General features: G+C 43.2%; 2 protein-coding genes and 1 pseudogene across 3 annotated transcripts in view; all 3 read left to right on the top strand.

Moving 5' to 3' along the window:
- LOC147888727 (FAD-dependent oxidoreductase family protein) overlaps positions 1–8417 on the top strand; it is a 50735-nt gene extending 42318 nt beyond the window's left edge. For both annotated transcript variants that reach the window (XM_087392463.1, XM_087392464.1), the window contains exons 7-9: positions 6983–7141; positions 7272–7360; positions 7885–8417. In XM_087392463.1, coding sequence (XP_087248589.1) covers positions 6983–7141; positions 7272–7360; positions 7885–8019 — 383 coding nt within the window. In that variant the 3' untranslated portion in view covers positions 8020–8417. The remainder of the gene's footprint in view (positions 1–6982; positions 7142–7271; positions 7361–7884) is intronic.
- On the top strand, positions 969–4746 carry LOC147888728 (uncharacterized; annotated as a pseudogene).
- Positions 8418–13480: 5063 nt separating the features above from the next.
- Positions 13481–15226, top strand: LOC147888726 (organic cation/carnitine transporter 4-like). The gene is made up of 2 exons (XM_087392937.1): positions 13481–13910; positions 13998–15226. Exons 1-2 carry the CDS (start codon positions 13517–13519, stop codon positions 15200–15202), a joined length of 1599 nt encoding a protein of 532 aa, XP_087249063.1. The 5' UTR covers positions 13481–13516; the 3' UTR covers positions 15203–15226.
- The last annotated feature ends 3214 nt before the right edge of the window (positions 15227–18440 follow it).

Genomic DNA, 18440 nt, shown 5'->3' with positions numbered 1-18440 from the left:
TGCAAAGTGTAGCGGGAGCCCTGTCGCAGTTGCGACATGCTGTCACGGAGACTATGCAAGCTCCTCCCCCTATATTTTCTTCCCTTGGAAGCAAGAAGTCACCTCAAAAGAAACATAAGAAGCATAAGAAGACCCCTAGGCATGTTTCTTTCAGTGGACAGCCGTCAGAGATGCCCTCGATCATCCCTGTAGCGGGTAATGCCAATAACTTCCAGTCAGTCAATCAGGGACAGCAAGCCCTTCCTGAGTCCACGATGCATCCAGGATATTTCGGAGGGGGATCAGTTTTTCAGGCAATGGTGGCACCATCGGTAGAGGCACCCGGAATGCCAGGTAGCTTTATGGGCAGCACGCAGTCGGGAATGCAGAATTTCCAGCAACCTATGATGGGTGGAATGCCCCTTGCAAATGCCAATATGATGTACTTAAACATTGGGATGCAGCCTGGAATGCAGACAGGAATGCCTGGGACAATGGGCAATACTTGGAATATGCCACAGATGCAGGGAGTGGGACCTGGAATGCCAAACCCCACCATGGGACGGTTGGAATGGCTCAGAATGCGGGAGCAGTGATGCCCCCACCGTTTTTACAGGCCCCCGTTTATGACTATCTCACCCCTAAAGGCAAATTGAAAGATTACAAGGAGGGAGGGGCAACTGTCAAGTTTGAGACTTTCAATGGGATGTAGGACAGATTGAAGGCATCAAGGCCAAAGGGCAGCAAGACGGAATCCCCTAAGAAGTTCAGAAAGTTTTCGCAGCCCATGAAGGCAAAGTTTGTTGGAGGACAGAGGCGAGTACCGACCCGCATGTCTGATGAGGAAAAGCAAATTCTCTATGATGCCAACAAGTGTTATATTTGCAAGGAGGAAGGCCACAGGGCTTTTGAATGCCCACATAAGAAGTGGAAGTTCCCTCGTTCTGAGCAGAGTGAGCACAAGGAGGAAAAGAGGACTGATCAGAAGAATAAAAAGCCCAAGCCCACTGCTGGTCTTTTGCCAGACTTGATTGGGGCTGTTCAGAATACAGATGCTACAGAGTTATGCCGGGCATGGGGCAAGATAAGAGACCAGACAGCTCTGATGTTTTTCGATCTTGGAGCCAAGGCCAATTTCATCTCTCCAGAGCTGGCTGGAAAGTTAGGAATAAGGGCAGAAGAGATGGGTCCTTTGTGTGATGCAGATATGGCATGTCCGGGACTCAGCCAGTCAGTTACTCCGGTGATAGGCAAGCTGCGGATGCATATTCAGAGCTACGTGGACACAGAAGAGTTCTATGTTATGCCGTTGAATGGTTGTGATGTGTTACTGGGGATACCTTGGCACTTTCGTGTTGGGGCTGTTTTGGATACAAAGAATAAAACAATCGCAATCACTCACCATGGCAAGACCCACGTTTTGGATGCTAAATTGAAGGGAGAATCCATCCCTGTTGTATCTGCTTCTGCCATTGGCAACGTAATGAAAAAGCATCTTTCAGCGTACTTAGTGTTTGCATCTGAAAAGAAGAAAGTAGAAGAAGAGTCTCATTTTTCTAAGCTGGAAAAACAGCGGACAGATTTTCTTTTTCAGTTTAGGGACTGTTTTTCTGACTCACTTCCACCGGAGTTGCCCCTTGAAAGGCCAGAAGACCACATGATCGATATAATCCCTGGTAGCAGTCCTCCTAACCGACCTCCTTACAGGGTCAGTGCAGCCCAACAAGAGGAAATTATGAACCAGGTCAAGGACCTATTGGAGAAGGGGCTGATTCAGCCCAGCTCTTCACCTTACTGCTCACCCGTGCTCTTGGTCCAGAAGAAGGATGGATCCTAGTGGATGTGCATTGACTATAGAGCCCTCAATAAGATTACCATTAAGAACAGATTTCCTATACCTCGGATAGATGATATTTTGGATAGGTTACAGGGGTCTGGAATGTTCAGCCGCATTGATCTGAAGAGTGGTTATCACCAGATCAGAATTCAGCCAGAGGATGTTCACAAAACAGCATTTCGTACCACATTTGGTGTGTACGACTTTCTTGTCATGCCATTTGGGCTAACTAATGCACCTGCCACCTTCAACAGAATGATGGACAGGATTTTTAGAGAGCACCGATGGCACTTTCTTCGATGATACCATCGTGTTCTTTCGGGATGAGGCTGAACATAGGAAGCACCTGGCAATTGTTCTCGAGGAGCTACGGAAGCATAAGCTGCTTGTCAATGCCAAGAAAAGTGAATTCTTCATGCATGAGATCCATTTTCTCGGGCACATTGTTTCCAAGGATGGAGTTAGGATGGACCCTGCCAAGGTAGAGGCCATCAGGAATTGGCCATACCTGAAGAACATCCATGAAGTACGTAGCTTTCTGGGCTTGTGCTCGTACTACAGGAGGTTCATTTGGTATTTTGCAGAGATTGCATCTCCTTTACATGCCTTACAGAAGAAAGGGGTCACTTTCAGATGGGGTCCCAAAGAAATTGCAGCTTTTGACCTACTAAAGGAGCGACTGTGCTAAGATCCTGTGATTATTTTGCCAGATCTTCGCAAACCGTTCGCTGTCCAAGCAGATGCATGTGGGAACAGCGTAGGAGGGGTACTCATGCAGGATGGAAGAGTCGTGGCATACGAGAGTAGAGTGCTCCACGATGCTGAAATGAATTTTGGCATCTATGAGAAAGAGATGTTGGCTGTCATACATGCTCTTTCGACCTGGAAGCATTATCTTTTGGGTGTTCAGACGGATCATCAATCACTGCGGTACTTTCTCACTCAGAGAAAGTTGTTTGAGAAGCATATGAGGTGGGCAAATTTTCTTTCTATGTTTCATTTTCAGATTGTGCATGTACATGGGAAGAAGAATGTTGTTGTTGATGCACTCTCACGCAAGCCCACTCCAGATGCAGTGTTTGTTAAGCCACAAGTTTCAGCAGTGACCATTGCATATCATGATGAGCTTGATGCCATGAAGGATCAATATGCCAATGATGCTGATTTTTCATGGATTTATGATCAGTTGGTTGATGGACAGAGGCATGAGCACTATACTCTCAAAGACAGATTTCTGATGATGCATGGCAGATTGCGTGTCACAAAACCATTGAGGCCCAAAGTGTTGACAGAGAGTCATGCTCCACCCTATGCAAGACACAGAGGCATTGATGCCACCATCAAAGCTGTGGAGCACTATTTCTTTTGGCCATCATTGAGGAAAGATGTCGAGGCATATGTCAGGACATGCATCACTTGCCAAAAGGTGAAATATGATAGGCAGAAGCCGGCTGGACTGCTGCAGCCTCTACCTATTCCCGATTGACCTTGGCTGAGCATTGCCATGGATTTTATCTTTGATCTTCCTCGTACACCATCTGGACATGATGGGATATGGACCATTATTTGCAGATTCAGCAAGCAGGCCCACTTCATTCCCGTCAAAAGGAAAATTACAGCAGACCAGATGGCGAGACTCTTTATGTCTCATGTGTTTAAACATCACGGGATGCCTCAATCAATTGTCAGTGATAGAGACCCACGGATGACAAGTCTTTTCTAGAGAGGTATCTTTGAGAATATGGGTACCACGCTGAATTTCTCATCCTCTTTCCATCCTGAATCTGATGGGCAGTCCGAAGAAGCCAATTCCACTGCCCTTGATCTTCTTAAATGCTATGTTTCGGATCAGCAATCGAAATGGGAGCGATTTCTGCCACTTGTTGAGTTCGCGTACAATAACACTGTACACTCATCCACGGGGAAAGCCCCCTTTGAAATCGTGGCAGGAGAACGGAAGGTATCTCCCATTCTGCATACGAAAGAGAAGATTTTTGAAGTGGACAGATTTGTGGAAAGTTTGGATGTTGCTTACTAGAAGGTCAAAACAGCCCTCCAGAAAAGCCAAGAGAAGCACAAACGAGCAGCCGATAAGCATCGCCGCGAGTTGCTCTTGAAAGAGGGCGATTGGGTGCTGCTGCGTTTTCAAAAAGCACGAATCAGGAAGATGAAAGGCAAGACGAAAGTGTACACAAAGCTGAAGATGCGGTATTATGGTCCTTTTCAGATCTTTGAATGCATTAATGACGTAGCTTACAGGCTGAAGCTACTTGCCACTTGGACCATACGCAATGCCTTTCATGTGAGTTTATTGAAGCCTTTCCAGGCTGATGTGCCTGTTGACCTGCTGCATGAGGATCAGCCCGAGGTGGAAGAGTTGGATGAAATCTTGGTTCCGGAACATATTTTGGCACATATGGAAAGAAAAGTAAAAGGTAGAGTTTTCCGTCGCTATCTGGTGAAGTTCAGGAATTATCCTGCACTGGATGCAAGGTGGATGGAGGAGGGTGACCTGGCAGACTCACCTCAGATTTTGCAGCTCTACCTCGACACGTTTCAGCTTGCGCCAACTACGGTACAGGCTCCTACAGGTTCAGCAGAGCAGAGATCTGGAGCATTGCCTAGTGCTCAAGAGGAGGGTAGCACCTCCCCTTCCTTGATTCAGACTGCTCATATATCTGGAGATCGCTTGGTGGCACCGATTGTCTCACCCGAGATGCTACTTGCTGACAGTATTTCTGTCGTGAGGTCTCCATGATGGGTGTTCACGACACTCGACATAGAGGATGCATTGATGTATGGACTCTTGAGCTCTCCTAGCCCATATTATCATTGCAGGTTGTATCTTACATATGATGTATCTTTTGGTATAGGCTATTTCTGCCTATTTGTACTTTTTCAACAGCAACCTAGGTAGTTTGCTGTATTAAGAGGAGGGTATGTCACGAGGACGTGAAAAGAGGACGTGAAAAGTGATGTAAAGTATCTTCGTAACTCAACCTACGCTTAACCCGGGGCTAACCATGGTTAAGTGTTGTAATGGTTTGGCCGTGAGGGACTGGCTAGAGGAAGTGCACACTTCCTAGAAGTTCCTAAGGGCAAAGTCTTTGTCACGTGGAATGATATGATTCTTGGTCATTTGTGCAGACCCCTAGGTGTTTCATGTGTAGTGGTCTAGTTGGGGGAGAGGCCCCGCTTCCTCTAGGAGGCTTTCAAAACCCTTCCGGATGATTGTAGGTTTAAGTTGGTTAGTTACCTCAGAGGAGGTGGAAGAAGAATTGAGCAGATTGATGTAGCCTTACCCTTGGATTGGGTCCTTGCAGATGATAGATGGCAGACTAGCATTAGATGGATGGGGGCTTGTTTGCATCCCGTTTCAAGTCATAGGTATATCTGGCAAGATATAGATGGGATGCCTTGGTCTTTGATGTGCAATGTAGGGACAGGTGTTCCACAATGCATCGAATAAAGAATGTTTCCAAGGCTCTTATCCTAGCAAACTTCCTCTTAAATACAAATTTGCAAAGCCCTCCACTGTGGATCCGGATCAATGATATTAAGGTCCCGTTCTTGCGTTGGGAGAATCAACATTTCATAGGCCATGCTGGCTCATTTTTGGGTTCTCATTGCCCTCATGCTCCTATGTTTTCAATACTATAATCATATCGGTCTCGGATATCTCCTCTTCCATTGCTAGGGCCTTATCTAGTGGCCATTGGCCCACATTGTGTACTTTGATCCTAAGGGTCTGGAGTCCCTATGCATTGTTACCTCCTCCTTTCTCTTTTCTGTAAAATGACTACCTTTTTGCAATGGCCCACTGTGATGAAGAAGGCCTAAGCAGAATGGTTTCCATTGCCTTGTTTTTTTTCCCCAAAAATTCTACAATTTCCATTGGCTCAGCGTGCTCTTTCAATTAATGCTGCACATGGTTGGAAGGAAGAGCCCAAGATTACGCCCTACCTTTCTTTGGGTTTTGTCAGACCACCTTCCTTGTCCTCCTCCTCCTCCTCCTTTTGCCTCCCTGATGGTGAAGGTGCTTTCATTTTGGTAGGCCATATCGTAGTTTATATTGGCGGCCTGGGCCGAATTCCCTTGAAGTGGACACTCAGACTAGATGATCACGCTCTTCACGCTGGCCACTCTGTCCAACACGTTGGTCATGGGCATACTTTGCTGTCAGCCATGTACGGGGATTTCTACGGGGGGCTCATGGTGCAACTGGTTGTGCTTCAGTCCATCTGGTACTCTCTCATGCTCTTCTTGTTATTGCGCAGCGAGGTTTCTCATTATGGAGCAGTTTGCCTCGCTTTCAAAGTCAACTCTGATGTCATGTACCTCGACGGGAGAGAGCCTCTGCTGACCCAAGCGGATGTGGGAGATGACGGAAAGAGTGTCACGATACCCAGGTCAACTTCTTCACGCTTGCAGGCCTTGAACTCATTTGCCTCGTCCAGGAGGTCTCTGGGGTTGGCCTCTATGCCTTCATATACCTAAGGCTATTACTCTCAAGCCTTCAAAACTTGACAGGTGCAGACGAAAATATACTTCCCGCGAGTTTGGGATGGATAACCCGGACCTGCATTCCTTGATGTCCCGTTGAGAAGAGGTGGCAAAGTACTATCAGCCCAAGAACCTGTAGTAAGTTTGGTGCATCCTCCTCCCAACAATGCTAAAAAATTCAGGGCCCATCGTGGACTTTCTTTCAAAGATCCTCGAGAGTGGAAAGACTCTTGAGAGCAGGGATGCCCTTTTTAAGATTTCTGCAGAGGAATTTTCATGCTGAGCGAAAATATTGCTGAATTGAGCCTTTTACTTTCGTCATTGTTCTTGACATATTTGGCTTAAATTTAAGCAAGCAATACTCGTTCCAGTTGAATGCCTTCATGGATTCGTTTTGTTCCACAATGCTGCCAACTCCCACTTATGGTCTGCTATCAAATTGAACCTCATTCTCAATAAGGAAAGTGGTAGTAATGGCTTGCCCTTCACATTTCGTGTTTCTGTCATTGCCCATACAATTCTTAGAAGGGGTGGCTCTTTTTATATTATCACCCTCTTACAATTTGGATCATCATATCTGAAATTCATATCTTTGCATTCAGTTTTCTATACGTTCTGACCCATGGTTGTATGATTAAATTTTTTTGATGATGGCATACAAAGGTAGCAGCAGACAGTTCACAGGTTTTGATTATAGCTTGCAGTATGATGTTATGGAAAGCATTTTGAAGAGGGCCTCCAAATTTTTACCTGCTTTGGGAAACACTCACCTGGCTGAGGCATTGAAGGGAGGCACAGTTCGAATTGGGCATCGTCCCTATGGTAAGTTTTCTAGGTTTCGATTGATGAAATTCCCCGCTCCAATTTTCATCAGCAAAGATGCATTGAATGCCTTTGAAGAGATGCTTTCTGTTATGAACAATCCTGATGTTGAATAATGTCATATCTGCAGTTCCAGATGGTCGCCCCATGATTGGGAAAGTTCCAGGTTTGGAAGGACTTGTTTTGGCCACTGGACATGAAGGTGCAGGTCTTTGCTTGGTAACTCTCTCTCTCTCTCTCTCTCCTAACACAATCGTCATCATCATCATCGTCGTCATTTTTCTGTGTGTGTGTGTGTGTCACATCTGGCCTTCGAAGGGCTTAATACATTCATCATCATCTCTCGCCCCTATTTATTCGGCCTCCAATGGACTTACCACTACTGCCACCACCACCACCACCTTCTCCCCCCCTACCCACAAATGTGCACAAGTGCACACATTTCTGTCGGGGTGTATACAAGGACAGCATCAGTTGGTCAATTCATTATTTCGGACATGCGTTGCAACATATTCCAAGAGTTTTCACTGAGTTGAATGTCAAAGTTTTCTGTTCAATCTGCTGAATAAGTTTTGAGCAATCTTTAAGCTATTTTGATTTTCAGCAGTGCTTTATATACATAATAAAGACATCAGTAGTATTTATAACTTTTCTCTGAGGGAAATTTGCAACAGTAGTGCATGCATTTTTATACAAGAGGCTCTATTATCATTAGGAAAACTAAAACTGTGTATATTGGATAGGCCCTTGGGACTGCAGAGATGGTGGCGAATGTAATGTCAGATAATGGGAACCCTGCTGTAGATCCCTCTCCTTTTTCTCCAGCTGGAAGACTTGTCCCTCCAAACCCTGGAGAACCTGTTGTCCATCAGTGGTGATTGGAAACAGTCAGTGGACTTCTGCATTTTGTCACAACTTTTGGAACGTGAATTCCATCTATGTGGCCAATGTAGGAAATGTTAATATGGGTTGGCAGGCAACACAAAACGTTTTCCATTGTATGAATATTTTAAGTACGAGCTTGGACATATGCCATCTCCCAATCATCTGGTGGACAATTTTTACACTCCATTAGTATAATTAGTAATGCACACAAATGAAAGTTTTTGTTCCTCCAAAAGACTTGGTCATGACTTACGACCGAATAGATGGCAAACAATGAGCTTGTGAGCATTTATAGACAACAATGTATGTGCCAAAAGTGAGGAACTCATGTTTCCATGCAATATTTATGCATGACCAAGACGGACTAGAGCATGCAGTGCATTGTATAGTATTAAAGGATAAAAATTGTAACTCAAAGCATGTCTAATGTAGAAAGAAAGTCTCATTTCATGTTTACCATTTGCCTAACTTGCATTTATTTGGTATCTTGGAAGCATGAATAATTTGGGAGGCTGATAGCTTGAAGTTGCTCCTCATGGAAAACAATACCAACACCAGATTTTATTTTGGAAGAGGAACTTGTTGCATGTATGTAACAAACAGTTTTTAAGAGATACACCTAACATGAGCGTCCATGCAAAAAAAACTTGAAGCCATGAGTGATAATTGAGATGTATTTAGCTTTGTCTTCAACAAATGTTGATTGCCTTTGTGAAGTTTTAAGGGTTATCAAAAAAATCTATCACCAGAAAACGTCATCAACTTTTGAAATTGATCACATTAATCTTTTATTCGTTGTAAGGGGCAATACACGTGTCAGTTGGAGGAGCCCTCTACGTTGGGGAACAAATATGGCGTCAGGCATTCCGGGCAAGAATTCGCCCAGAATTCAGTTAGCAGTCGTCTATTGCTCCTCGGATTTCGGGCAAGCAATTTCTTCGGAATCCGGTTGGCGGACGTTGAGTGCTAGCCATATTCCGGGCAGTTTTTTACATGGAATGCCCTCCCTTGGATCATTCCCCACGGTCCCCATCCCTTGGTATATCCATTTTCTCCAAAATGTTTTCCTAGTATCTCTTTGAGAAGCCAAAAAGGGAAAGCTTATGGTGAAAGACAACACTTGCACCATCTGCAATCAACCCCTATTTGTTCCATTGTGTGGGAGCCTAATTTCACTACAAATACACCTCCACCATTAAAGAACCTGATTTGGGTAGAGCTCCCAGATGTTTTGCCATCCCTCGGGTTGTGTGCTAATGACCTTGGTTGTAGATCCCCCAAGAACCATCAAATTGGTGGACGAGGAAGGAACATAAGTAATATTAAATTTTCTTACTAGAATATTCCTAATTCTTCTTTTGTGGCCTAGGAGGTCACTTCATTAAGGATTTCCCTTCAAGAACTCATTGGAGATGTATCATGAATCTATTTGTCTCCCTGAACTCAAGATTCATGTATTGCTCCAGGGGTTGGTGGCACGGGTAGGTTTTCGGAGGGCCCATGGGCTCTAGGGGTGGGTGGATAGGGGGATTCAAGAATCAATTTTTGCCTGTGAACTTGAATCTTGTACTTAATGGACTCCATGTCGTCCTCAAGATTGTCAATATCACTTTTTTCTTGGTTGTGGATCCATGCCGGAATCATGTAGAGCAAGAACAAGGTGTGGTTCATGCAAGAGTGCCTGGTCTCATATTTCTCATATTGATGGTATAGTGTCTCCAACCGCAATATCAGCTATGGTTTGGTAGGGTCCCTTGCAGCCATGTCTAGTATAGTGTCTGCAATCACATCATATTCCTTGCTCAGCGACTCCAATCCTACTTCCAACTATGCTTTTATAGGGGCCCTTGCAACCATGTTTAAAAGGGCCAGATGAATGAGAGGGAGGGTCCCTAAGGGGGAGATAGGGGCTGTAGGGGGAAGGAAAGGAGGGGTAGCAAACATGGGGGGGAGGGGAAGCTACTTAGAGAGGAATGTTCATCTTTGTGCGATGGGTAACCCAAATTAAGTTGGGATTAGGCATGCATAGTGCATGTCGCAGTTCATCTCATAGTTTATCACCATTTTGGAACTATTTAGTGGCTACAATTGATTAGTGGAACAAGAACTTCACTATGGCTGCAATAGTGCATGACAACTACGATTGATTGCCTTTGTTGTGATTTGAAGCAATAAATAAATATAGCAAGGGGACATGAACCAATTCACACCCACAAACTTAGAACCAAAAGTATTGTATTTGTGGATGCTTGAATGTTTTTACTTAATCTTCAATTTAAATAAGTCCCATGTGTATGGATCTTCAAAAGGCCATTTTGGGCTACCAAAGGCAAGAAGATGTAGATAGTGGAATCTTCCATATGCAACTTCTTATCAAGGTACTTGGTAACATGCATTACTAGAAAAGGAATCCCTGATATTACCCCAAGGATAAATTATATTCTCCATTATTTGCATGGTAATATTAAAATGCCCCCAATCAAGTACAAGGATTCAGAGTTAGGAGGATTTTTTTAATATGAAGTTCTAGAGGGCTCAATTGCTAGGAATAGTTTTTAGGGCTTAGAATGTAAAGATTGTATGCAAAGAGGATTTATCTAGGGAAGATTGCATATGATAGAGTTCTAGACTTTTTAGTAGGTTATACTTTTGATACTTTGTAATTTACATGATTCAACTATTTGGAAGGCAAAATAATAATTTGATGATCAAGAAAAAGCACTTTGAATGAGTTCTTTTGCTTCGATTTAAGTATATGATTCTAAAACATATATTTGGGATCGAAGATGCAAAATTTTAGCAAAAATAGACGAAGCCTAAGATCAAAAGACCGTTCAAGGTTGTACTATTGACTCATTTCAGATTTTTAATGCTTAGAAGATATGGGTCTCCAAATAGGACTGCATTTATAGTGATGGCTCCATTTGTAGAAAGCCAGGTTGTTTTTGGGAAAAGGTTGCACTTCAAAAAGATACATTTTTGAGATCAAGATACACTCTCTACACACTTTTATTTGCAAAAGCTCTATGCACATAGATTTTGACGTGGCTTCCAAAAAACATAAAATCAAGACCGAGATTGAGATTGAGACCAAGGTTCGAGGAGCAGATGTTGAGTTTAAGATTGAGATTGAGATTTTGAATAAGATTGAGATTTGTTTCTACCTCCAATGATGATTGAGGTTGTAACTAAGATTGTGATTGGGATACCAAAGGTACAGTAAGGGGGTGGTAGGGTGGTTTATCTTTATTGCTATGAGAAGTATTTCCTTGGTTAAGGACTCTTTTTGGATGAAAGAAAATCTTTTGCACTAGATGACTCACAATAGTAGAGAATGGTCACTAGGTTCATCAAATTGGGCCATGGGGTCATAGTGATATTTAGCAATATAGACTCAAGATGGAGGGGCTTTTGTAATCGAGTTGTAATCTTTGAGTACACGAAATAATTTTCTATATTTTTTAATGCAACACTATATGGTTATCTAGGGAGTTCAATAAGAAATCTATAAAATAGAACGTGAGTTCAACACAAGGGGTTTTACTTTATTGTGGACTTTTAGGAAATATACATATGTAGGGGTAGTTTGGAAAATGCATGTTTGTTGCATATGTGGTCGTTACAAGTGTCTAATGATACATTATCTTCTTTCACAAATGTTTCTTTTCCTTTAATTGTGGTCATGTAGAGCATGGATGAACAACCCCTTTTCTATATAAACTTTTCAATGTTTTTAAAAATTCAATTTTAAAAACCCACATGTGAATACGTTTCTGTAAGTTTGCCTTAAATTGTTTCTAGGGCGGTCATTATGTAAAAATCCCATATAGCACATGCGATCACGGGGTATTAAAAAAACCCTCTATACACAGATTTTTATAGCCTATATATACCCCTTCTGTAAATTAAAAAGTATCCCTTATGTATGGAAATTTTCATATTTTGGATTAAAAAACCCCTTATGTATGTATATTTTTTGCAACTCCATTAGAATATAAAACCCATTTTGTTGATTGCACATGCAATCTTACATATTACTTAGTGGCCCCTCGGGGATAATTTTTGAACCAAAAAAACCCTCAACTTGAACCCTTGTTGTATAGTTAATATTTTTGGGTGAACCCCTTGAGCTAAGCTAGAGGGTAAATGTGGGGAAAGGACAATATAAAGGGGGATGGGGGTTTATTCCCCTTGTTGTACTCCTCTCTCCTGGTCACGAGATCGGATCTTATAGAGGGGAGTTGGGGTTTTGGGAGGGGAGTTTTTTTATATTTAAGGGGGTTGGGGGTTTGGGAGGGGAGTTTTTTTTATAAAGGGGGTTTGGGGTTTGGGACGGGAGTTTTTTATGTGTATACTTTTGTATCTTCAATTTCACATGAACATTTTGTATTTCCTCTTGTAAAAGAACAACAGAACACGCATATTTTTTTTTGCGATAAAAATATGAGAATATATTAACAAGAAAAAAGATCATTACAACGGAGTAATTCTGCACAACTATGCTGCGACTAAAAGAAAAATAGGGTCTATCCTGAGACTCGACTGATGGTCTTGAAAACGTCATTCTCCTTTCCCCAAAACTGTAAAGTTTTCTTTATCTCCTAAAAAATAATTGTTTCCATCACTGCCCTATTGTGGGGTCTTTGAAGGATCACATCACTCCGAAACTTCCATATTTGCAGTAAGACGATCCCTATGACCACTTGCCATGCATCATATACCATATCCGGTAGTACCCATATTAATATGAAGGTCTATCTAAGATAGTAATGGTTCTGTCACAATAGCAAAAAGTAATGGCACAATCGGACAACCTTTCCTGATGGACCTCTGTAGAGCGAACTTCTGGAAATGGTAGCCATTCATTGAAATCCTCACCCAAGCATTACTAAAGAACGTCTTGATCAGCCGGACAAAAACCTTTGCCAAAGCCAAGTGCTTCCATCGTGTGAATAACAAAGTCCCAACTAATTCGATCATATGCTTTCTCTAAGTCCAGATTCAACAGAACTATTTTCTCATTTTGCACAAGGGCATGGTCCCTAATCGACAAGCATAGAGACCGTCTTTCTCTCTCTCTTTTCTCTAACAGCTCTGAAAAAGAAAGAAGAGGAGTCTATCACCTTCTTCTAACTCACAATATTTTGATGTTTGTAGAAGAGAGAGAGTGCACAGTTAGAATAGAAAGGAGTGAACTGAGGCATGGGCATGGATGAGTGTCCAGAAGCGATTGGTAGGACACTTTTTCCTTAAAAAGTAACAAACAAAAGTGATGTTAGATGAATAGTCGATAATTAGAACAACAAAACGAATTCTCTTAGAAACAACCTCAAATCATTTGTGTTAAACGCAACCTAGAGGAGAAGATGAACTTTGGAAGCTTGAGTGGAAGCCAGGTGTCAAATGCGTGCAAGAAGGGACTCAAGGGGATAAACGAAGAGCTAGTTCTCGAAGGAGTTCTTTTTTTTGCTTTTTTTTTGACTAGGCAACATGTCTCAAGAGGATGTTCTCCCTAACCTTCTTGTGTCACCTCTCCTCCTTCCTTCCCGTACCACCCAACAGAAGTTCTCCATCGACGATATCCTCACAACTTGGGTGGGCGAGTTCGGACGCGCTCAGATTCTCCACTTCACACTCGTTAGCCTCGCCTGGGCTCTCTACGCTCTTCAAACACTAGCTACCGTCTTCGCCGACCGCTCCCCTTCCTGGACTTGCACGGACCCTTCATGTAGCTCCGCCTCTTCAATCTGCTCCATGGACCCCTCCCTCTGGGAATGGGTCGGATCCAAGAGCCAGTCCACCGTCTCCGAATGGGGTCTCCTTTGCGAACACAGCTACAAAGCCGGCCTGGTGCAATCGGCCTTCTTTGCCGGTGCACTCGTGGGTATGCATCTGCTCTTTAGCTTTCATCAATCGCCACATGATCAAATCGTCGCATTTGACTTCGTTTCTCACCCGCTTCAATATGCAGGCTCTGGTGTGCTTGGTGGCCTCTCTGACACCTTTCTGGGTCGGAAAGGCGTTCTAGCTTTATCCTGCTGCTTGACTGCTGTGTTCGGCTTGCTCACTGCCGTCTCGCCGAACTATTGGACGTACCTTTTCCTCCGAAGTGCAACGGGATTCAGTGCTGGCGGCATGGGGCTTTCTTGCTTTGTGCTGGCGACGGAGCCGATTGGACCTTCGAAGAGGGGCTGGGTGGGGATGTCAGTTTTCTATTTCTTCTCGTTCGGAGTCATGTTGCTTACCACCCTCGCCTATTTCTCGTCCTCTTGGAGGTATCTTTACCTTCTCACTTCAATTCCCGCATTTCTCTACTGCGTCATTGTTTTGCCGATCTTGAGTGAATCGCCCCGCTGGTATCTAGTGCGGGGAAGAATTGAGGATGCCTTGAACGTCCTGAAGTCAATGGCGCAACAGAATGGAAAGACGGTTCCGGCAGGCATCAGCTTAGACACGGAGCAGATAGATGCCCAGCCGGAACGTATGGCCGCAGTTCCAGACGAACGTGAGAGCCTCTCACCCACTATCATTCTTGTTTCTGAAAGTCAGCCAGCATCTGGTACGATTATCGACGTCTTTCGGATACCAACCACTCGCATGAGAATGATAATAATGTTGTTTGTCTGGCTCGACGTTGCACTTGTGTACTACGGCGTAAGCTTGAACGTAGGCAATCTGGGCACCAATCTCTACCTGAGCGTTTTGCTGAATGCAATAGCGGAAATCCCTGGGTTTGCAATCACGGCGATGCTCCTAGGAAAGTTTGGAAGGCGGTCCATGCTAGTATGCGCAATGCTACTGACAGGAGCAAGCAGCACATGCGGCACGTTGATATCCCTGGAATACGGGGATACGTTGTATGCGAGCGAGGTAAGGCTTGCATGCGGGGTTGCAGCGATATGTGGGTTAGCGGGGGCTTACAATTTGACGTACATATACACGGCGGAGTTGTTTCCAACCTCGGTACGCAACGCAGCGATGGGGCTGGCGAGCCAAGCAGGCCAGGTGGGAGCGATAGTTGCGCCAATGGTGGTGGTGATGGGGAAGGCAAACTTAACGATTCCATTTGCTGTGTTCTCAGTCGTATCTGTGATGGGTGGACTGATTGCAAGGATGTTGCCTGAGACCGTCAACACGCGCATGTACGAGACTCTGGCAGGGATGCTCAAAGACTAGCCTACGGTTCTGCACCGTAGTATATTGTAGCTCAATTGTATAATGTACGGCTCAATAGACTATTGTCAGCTTCCCAATAATTCGCGTACCCTCACATGGCACACAGCTGTCACTTTTCGTTATATATCCAAGAATATGTGAAGTGAACTACGCGGATAAATATCACCGAGATTGGAATCTAAAATTGAACCAATATGTATTTTTCTCGGGCGTTTAATCAATGCTCATTTTTTAAACAAAAGAATGAAAAAAAAAGGTAGAAATGTGTTCTCTCTCTCACACACACTACTACACACGCATCCTATTGCGACGTTTACGCACCGACGATTAGCGCCCGCTTAGCGTTAATCGTCGGTATAAAAATCGGGTGTCGTAAATCGTCACTATATAGCGACTTTTAATAAACGTCGCTATATAGCGACGTTAGTAAAAGTCGCTATATAGCGACTTTTAAAAGTCGCTATATAGCGACGTTAGTAAAAGTCGCTATATAGCGACTTTTAAAAGTCGCTATATAGCGACGTTAGTAAAAGTCGCTATATAGCGACTTTTAAAGGTCGCTATATAGCGACACTGAGACACTAAATTATAGCGACGTTTTACAGAGAGGTTTTTTTTTTTTCAGCCTTAAAATTTATTTTCTTCCAATGACAAAATTTTTTAAATTTTCATACATGTTTGAGCTCATAGAGAATTAAAAAATGAGAGCATGTACATCAAGCCTTTGAAGCTCATATATTCATGTCCAAGTTTGAGATGAGAAAAATCAAATTAAATAAGAGCATTTACATCAACTGTTTCATCTTGAGCCAAGTCTAAGGCGCCAAGCAAGTCTATCTCCAACTCTATACCGAGTTGATCTCCTATATCATCATCGTACTCTAGCATCGTACGTTCACCTAAAAGTATTTGGTCATCTTCTTCAATTAAGCTTAAGTGTGGTGATTGATCTTGACGATTGTTGTCTTCCTCGTCAATATCGTGATCTCCATCCTCCTCCCGTGCGATGTCATTATGCGCATCTTCCTCTTGCCTCATATGGTGATCTACATCTTCTTCGCTAGATTCATCAATTGGATCCGGATTTGGTAGTGGCATCTCCATATCCACATCTCGATCTTCAAAAATCTGCTTACTTCGTGGTGCAACTTGGATCACGTACAACCATCTTGGATCAGAACGATCCGGATGAAAAACCACCTATATTGAAGATGAAAAATCACGTGCCAAATGTCGTCAATTATATATATATCAATGGACTTAAAAAACGAAAGCTTCGACTAATTAAATCATTAGTATGCACCTGCTCACAGTGCTCGGGAAGAACAAAAGTATCACTTTCATCGGTCCAATGTTTGGTGGAGTCTATTGCAAAGAGACCGCTACCATCTTTTCTCACAGTTGCATGGGGACCATTGTAAGTAGTTCTAAACCATTTTACATCAAGAATGAAAATAATAAATCGTCTGAAATCAATTTCATAGATGTCGCGTATGGTTCCACAATAATCCAATTGTGAGGAGAGAAGATTGGTATCCGAAGCACTTGCTCGGCTATCTTGTGTGAAGTTAGCCATGACTCCACAATCATACGTGACTCTCTTTGAATCGATGCGTTCTATGCGAAAATGTCGTCCATATGACCATAATGCACTGTACTTTTTGTACTGTAAAAGAGCATCATTAAAACAATGAAGATGCACCTATTTTATAGCATATATTGCCACAAATAATTACTTAATTACATCAAGAGATAAGAAACTTACATGCACCATACATCCAGATGATAACTCTCGCTCGCGCTCGTTTATTGTCTCTCCATCACGTTCGGCTTTACGTATAGCTAGTTGTAGCCAATCAAGTGACATGTGAGTAGGGAGAAGAGCCAGATCTCGTGGATATGGTTGTGATCGCCTGTACATTACTCTGAATCTCGTCCTTGCATTTATTCTTTCTGCTTTGGCCACTTCATATCTCTCAATCCACTTCTGCATCTCAGGGCTATTGAGGATACAAAACTTATTGAATTTCTCCATTTGCTCTTCGCTCATCTTTCTTTCAATCCCTTTTCCTTGGGGGACCTCGCCAATGATGCGATCATCATCCTTGTTGTGCCAAGCTTGCGGCATATCAGGATCCGTGGATGCAAGAAACTCTGTGATATATACTAATGACTCTTGCACAAGCCATCCCTCTGCCATGCTTGCTTCTGGTCTTGCTCTTTGTCTTACAAACCCCTTTAAAGTTTTCATAAACCGCTCGAGAAAAAACATCCATCGATTATGAACGGTACCTGCTATAGCCACCTCATCAACTATGTGCACAAGCAAGTGGACTTGAGTTGTCATAATGCTTGAGGGAAAGTGCTTCTCAAGCAAGCATACGGCTTCGATGGATTCCACCCTAGCCTTCTCGATGCTCGATATAGAGATCTCTTTTTGAGATATCCACCTATTTCACATGTCCATGCATATGTAAGATATTTGAGATATCCACCTATTTCACATGTCCATGAAGAAAATACATAATGCGAATTGATAGTAAGCATACCTCACAATACCACAGATCTTGAATATAGCATTTCTAACATCTTCTTGTAAGCACCCTTTTATTGTAATTGGAAGGATGAACTATCAAAGCAACAATGAAATCATGTCAACAATATAACATAATAATAATTACGCTAATGCATCACTATTATCGGTACACTAATTCTACTTAGAATACCTGTAAGACCTTGTGCCAATCATGGGACTTGAGGCCACTAAGCTTATTGTCCTTTGAAAATGCTCCTTTCAAGCAACGCATGTACCCTGTCGGTGTTTGAAAAGAGGCAATGTCTGCCTTGATCGCTGCCTCCTCCCTCGTAGAGAGGATCCACGTTGCTTTCGGGAGGACAACTTTTCCTGAAGCATGCACTTGGGGCCACAAACGAGACATCCTATTCATAGCACGCATGTCTTCTCGCACTCCTCTCGAGTCCTTGGAACCAACCAAGTGTGCCCAAATGGTAGCCCCCACATTCTTAAAGATATGCATGGGATCCAAGAGATGATTGAACTGACCCCAATAAGGAAGCTCGTGAAAGATCGATAGCCTCTTCATACTAGGAGGAGGTTCCTCTCCATTCTCCCTCCAAGCTTGAATCCAATCACTTGCTTTCAAATATGATGGTGGTGGATCAAGCTGACCTCCACGTGCGAGATGGTCGAGCGGAAGGTATCGAGCATGACCTTCAT

The sequence above is a fragment of the Dipteris shenzhenensis genome, chromosome 21 (genome assembly GCF_047967505.1).
Source record: "Dipteris shenzhenensis isolate YYH24624 ecotype China chromosome 21, Dip_SZ_1.0, whole genome shotgun sequence".
NCBI lineage: Eukaryota > Viridiplantae > Streptophyta > Polypodiopsida > Gleicheniales > Dipteridaceae > Dipteris > Dipteris shenzhenensis.
The sequence above is the reverse complement of the archived record's forward strand: the minus strand, read 5'-3'. Positions and strand labels throughout refer to the sequence as shown.

Excerpts from the sequence above, each read along its gene's own strand:
- LOC147888726 (XM_087392937.1), top strand. The coding sequence starts at position 13,517 with ATGTCTCAAGAGGATGTTCTCCCTAACCTTCTTGTGTCACCTCTCCTC. Across the intron at positions 13,911-13,997 it reads CTTTGCCGGTGCACTCGTGG|GCTCTGGTGTGCTTGGTGGC; the intron begins GTATGCATCTGC and ends TTCAATATGCAG.